This window comes from Aythya ferina (assembly GCF_964211825.1).
Source record: "Aythya ferina genome assembly, chromosome: 6".
Taxonomy (NCBI): Eukaryota; Metazoa; Chordata; class Aves; order Anseriformes; family Anatidae; genus Aythya; species Aythya ferina.
The window spans coordinates 12,658,195-12,663,659 of record NC_140303.1 but is presented as its reverse complement, the minus strand read 5'-3'; the positions used below and the strand labels follow the sequence as shown (position 1 = coordinate 12,663,659).

Here is a 5,465-nt window from a genome sequence, read left to right as displayed (position 1 = left end):
ATGCTTCAATAAATCAATAAGCCTCGATTAAAAACATGCATGTTGCTGGGCTGATTAAGGACGGCTTTTGTAAGAAGGTTGTTCTGCACCTTGGCAGGAGCAGGATATCCTGGAACTCCAGCTCACGTCCATGCCCAGCCACTGTGCAAATACAGAGGTATAAAGGGACCTTGCCTTACCTGGGCTGGGGGCAGAGACAGCGACAAGGACACTCCAAGGCATCAACGGGAGCCACCAGGTGAGAGACCAGTTCCATGGAAGTGGCTTTTTAGGCTTGTTGTTGAGGAGGACCAGGCATTTCATCCCCATCAGTACAGCTGCTCTTTGTGGGTGGGCTGCTGCTAGATTTAATTGCTGATGATTAGACCAGTGAACAGCACCCAGGTGAGGACTGCTTGGCCAAGCCAGGTAACATACACAGAGGTCTCATGTGTTGAAAAGGATGGCTGGCAGGACTGACGGCACCTGCTGCCCCATGGCTGTTTCAGACTACTTTTCCCAAGTCACCCAGCAGGCTCCAGGTGCATTCAGACAGAGCTGACCTTACCTGCAATGCTCCTCTGCCACCCTACCTCCCACCAGAGCTATCTGGAGCTCTGGCTGATCCATCCTGGGCTGAAAATATAGACCACTTCAGAGTGGATTGAGCAGCTTATCTCTACGCGGGTGAGTGTCAAGAAAAATGCACACAAATGCTGAAATTCAGCAGCAAGGCAAGCTACAGAGTTAAGCAGTTGTTGCTGCTGTAGATAGATGCAGTTGTTGTCTATTGGTGAGATCAACCAGCTAGACAAACCCTCAGAATCACTTTAAATGTTCCCTAAGCTTTTGCTCTGACATGTGGAGGTAAAACTATTTCTAACAGGGAGATGAATGTTTTGAGGGCTTCTTCACAGTATTTGCCAACTTCTGCCCAAGTCAACCCTTTCTCTCTCAGCCAGAAGCATGCACGGCTTTCTATTACTGTGCTCCCTCCTCCTCTGCAATGGCCTTTTGGTAGCTGCACAGGAAAAGGTTCAGAAGCTGCCCAAAGAAGAGGAAGGGAGCCCCGCTCAGATACGGATCCCACAGACTCTCTCTCGAGGTGAGTGACCTGGGTGCATGAGGCAACCCCGAAGCACTCATATTTCCCTGTCACAGTGCCTAGCGTGTACCTTGAACCGCTCATCCAAGCAGGATATGTTCTGAGAGCAGCAGCTGGGAGCCCTGTTGCATTCAGTAAGGGAGAAGTCTTCACGCTCTGTACTTGGGAACAGGCACAGATTCTTTGCTCCAAACCTGGGCTGAGGATGGAGCCAGGAGCCAGGCTGTTAGGCTGGCTGCTGATCAGCTTTTCAGAAGCTGCGCCCAACAGGCAGCCCCACCAGCAGCTCTCAACCCTCCCAGAGCATGCTAAGTTGGCAGGAGGCTGCAGTCTCAGAGCCAAGCAGCAGCCAGCTCAATTTTTCTGCTGTCCTTTTTCCTGCCAGCATCATAGGTCAGCAGGTACATCCCCTTTCCATGAGTTATGCAGCTCATGAGCAGGGCACTGATTGGAAGGGGTTCCAAGCTTTGCTCCATCAGGTGAGCACATCCAGGCACATCATGCCAAAAGCACGCTTGCATCCCTACCCACCCTAACGCCAGCCCATCAATCCCTTACTGCAGGATGCAACAGGGAGCCTGGGTTGGCTTTTTGGGAGGGTTTTCAGGGAGGAACTCAGGGCTCCAGCTTTTGATGGGCTGGAAATACCTGTCTGTAATTCTAATCCATCATCTGAAACCCAGAAAAGGTGGAATTTCAGCTCCCTCTCCCTGTCATCTGTTTCTTAATACCTTTCTGCTTGGGACTCTCCTGGTACCCACAAGAACTTGGAGTGTCTGGCTACCCTGAAGGAAGGGGTGTAGTTTGTGGCACCTGCACTCATGTGTGACTTTCAGCAGAATGTCCTCATCCAAACTGAGCAGTAAATTAACTAAAGGTTCTTTCAACAGGCTGGGGAGATGACATTGAGTGGGTGCAGACATATGAAGAAGGTCTAGCACGATCAAAACACAGGTAATCTCCATTCTTTCTATGCTTATTCATATGTTCAACAAAACAGAACAAAGCTGTGCTCTAACATGATGCTCAGACTGGGCACTGTGCAAGCAGCATTCACCTGTATGGTAGAGGCTGAACAAGATTTTGGTGGGAGCTCACCTTCTGGGAGATCATTTTCTAGGGCTGAGTTTCACATCCTTCTCCAAATCTTTTCTAATCTGCTGCCCTGGAGCAGCAGGTGGTTTTTCTAACATGCTCCTGGAGCAGCTCAGTGGTTTAACTCCTTGCAAGTGCTGTTTGTAAGAGCCCTGAATTGCCTCCCCACTCCTTTCTTGCAATGTCATTTCAGCAAGAAGCCACTGATGGTTATTCACCACTTGGAAGAGTGTCCTTACAGCCAAGGTGAGCAAAGCAAACCTTTCCAGACAACACTGGGGATCAAAATCAAAATCTCTCAAGCCATGCACATTCATGATGTGTTCTGTCACTGAGAAGGAACTCTCTCCATACACCAGCATTTCAGTGCCCCAAGGACTAAACATCTTCTGCATTTTACTTTACTACAACCAATTCCTCCAAACTTTCTGTGATATGCACATGTCAGAAAAGTCTTGCTTTACTGGTAGGTTTATGATCAACATAAGATACTACAAATCCACGAAAAGCAGCGATACTTGTTTGTTGTTCTTTTTTTTCTTCCCCCACCCAGATAAAGCATCTTTTTTTTTTTTTGTTAAGCTTTGAGGAAGGCATTTGCTTCCAGCCCAGAGATCCAGCAGATGGCCCAGGAGGACTTCATCATGCTTAATCTGGTGGTAAGCTTGTAATTTAAAATATTAATCTAAATGTTTACCAGGGAGTGGAGTAATCCATATTAATAGTAGAAATGGATTCTCTTTGCACAGCTTTGAAGCTGTATTTGAAACTCTCTGGTTTGCAGAACACCAGCACAGCTCCTCCTTGGAGAGAGGGCAGGGAGACTCTTTCATACACACACTTATTGGTATGAAAATACCATTCTGTATACTGCAAACAAGTAATACACTGAAAAAAGTTTTGTTTTTTCTTTAAAAAGTCATCAGGCTTTCTCAGTTACCTGCCTGGTGTTTCTGTCCTCCCCAGGCATCTAACATGGGACAGCTTGGACAGAACAGGGTAACTCCCCACTTGATCATACCAGAATTGAAACTAGCTTGGCTGGTTCAGTCCATTTCTAGCACTTGGAGGAGCTTTTTGACAGTTACCCTTCACTAAAATAGGTTATCTATCTGACAGCATTCCAGCAGCGATGACAACATGGCACCTGATGGCCATTATGTCCCTAGGATCCTCTTTGTGGGTGAGTCTCTGGGTCCAGGGGAACAATCACAATAAAACAACCATCTGGCAGCATTTTGTCCTGTATGGTCTCCACTGAATTCATGTTACTCCAAGTAATAGCTTACATTCTTTTCAGCACTAAAGCTGTGAGAATAGCCCAGACTTTCAAAAGGAACATCTCATGCTGAGAAACCCAAATCAGGCCTTATTTCACATTACTTCTTTAGCAACTAAAGTCAAGCATCCAAAAAAACACTACCACCTTTTTAAAGAAAAAAGCAGGACCATGACAGGCTCACTCCACTGGTGGAAACAAACAGCATGTCACTCGTATTAACAACGAGCATACGTCCTCTAAGAGTCTGGTCCTGTCTGTGACACTGTGCCACATCTGAACACAGCCCCTTACTATGAGCCTGTCCTCAGATGAATGGCAGGGGCTCTGTCCAAGCCTGGTGCTTCAAGATTACCTTTCTGCCAATCACCACCATTTTAAAAAGCCTCAGATTTTTCTCTTCCCTTTTATTTGCCACTGCCTCACTTCATAAACTGTGCATTACTAATGTCCTGCATTTTTTTCCTCTCTCAAGACCCTTCTTTGACAGTTCGAGCTGATCTAACTGGCAAATATGGGAACAGGATGTACGCTTACGAACCAGAAGATATTTCGACCTGTGAGTGAAATAAATTGATTCCCTTTTTAACCACCTAAAGTTTACACAAAACAAATACAGGTAAAGGAAGGCTATATAAGAGAATCTTGAGATATATTGGGTCAGTTTCTGTAGTAAAATCCATTCTCAGCACTTCAGAAACATAATATAAATTTAGTCCAAGCATCATCTGGGAAGACAATGTTGAAAATTTCTGAAGAACAGGGCACTAAACTATGGGGAGTTGTCCTTGGTGTCTGAACCTCTGAGGACTGTTACGGAACTGGTGGAGTTTTCAAACACTGCAGTTTTGCCCCCAAAACCCACCTGCTTTGGTCAAAGACATTTGCAGACTTCAGTGCACTGCTGCTCTGCTTCATAATCTGAACCACTGAAGTTGTTTCAATCCGGTCCTAGGGGTAAACAAGGTTTAAAAAATACATACTCCACTGAGGACTGAAGTTAATGCCTATGGGTTGGTGTCTCTACACTCCCCTCTCCTGGCTGTCCACTTCATTAACACTTAGAAAACTGCATTTTTCTGAGGTCTCAACCCCTAGATCATAGTAAATTGGGGTAAACCAGATTCAGAAATTATGGGTAACCAAAATGCATTTCCACAGACAAGCAGGATAACAACGAGGCTGTGATTTGGGTTCACAGTCCTCTATTTTTTCCAGTTCAGCAGTACACAGATTTTTGTCTGGCACTCAGACAAAGCTTTGAAGCTCAAAGGACACCTGCAGAGGAACACAGAAAACAACATCTGTGCAACCTGTGAACTGCACTAAATGAACCCCAATCAGTATTTCAATGGCACTTTGTCACTCGACTACTAAAACAGTATAATATTTGTTACCAAAAATAGTCCAAAAAAAAAAAAAAATCTCTCAAGCCAGTTATTTAATATTTTCTAGCAGCTAACTCCAGTCAAAACTTTGCTGCTGAGACAAAATAACTAGTCAAAACTACCCATTAAAATTGAAAGAAATATTAAGACTTTTTAGAAGTCCAGCTGTCCTGAATAGCTTTAATTTCTGATTTTTGAGCTCTACAGATATAGGAACCTCTCCTGTCATCTTTAGTAACTTCAGTGCTCTCTCCACAGTGATTGAAAACATGAGACAAGCAAAGTTGCTTCTGCACACAGAGCTCTGAGTAAGGGGCACCAATGACCTGCACACACACAGGTGGAGCAGCCCCGGGAGCACTGAGGAACATTACTGCATGATTTATATTCATTAATAGAAAATAATTTTGTCTACAAACACTTCTTCACCCCAATTATAAGTTTGAAAAGGATACTTATATCATAAATGCATTTTCTAGGTTTGCCCTGTGACTGACTAGCTTACTTGTACTTGTAGAAGTTGCGCTGTGGAAAAACTGCTCTTTTCTAAGCCACAGGTCTTTTAGTTTGGGGTTATTTTTCATTTCCACAAAGGAGCAGAAGCAGTTACTGGAAAAAA

At 44.7% G+C, this 5,465-nt stretch overlaps 1 protein-coding gene across 1 annotated transcript; it reads left to right on the top strand.

Moving 5' to 3' along the window:
• Nucleotides 1-869: 869 nt before the first annotated feature.
• On the top strand, nt 870-5,154 carry LOC311438775 (anterior gradient protein 3-like; the record flags this gene model as incomplete). The annotated part of the gene is made up of 7 exons (XM_084523646.1): nt 870-1,084; nt 1,975-2,038; nt 2,373-2,425; nt 2,762-2,838; nt 3,299-3,362; nt 3,934-4,017; nt 5,105-5,154. The coding sequence occupies exons 1-7, from the start codon at nt 946-948 to the stop codon at nt 5,152-5,154; spliced, it is 531 nt and encodes a 176-aa protein (XP_084379772.1). The 5' UTR covers nt 870-945.
• Nucleotides 5,155-5,465: the final 311 nt, after the last annotated feature.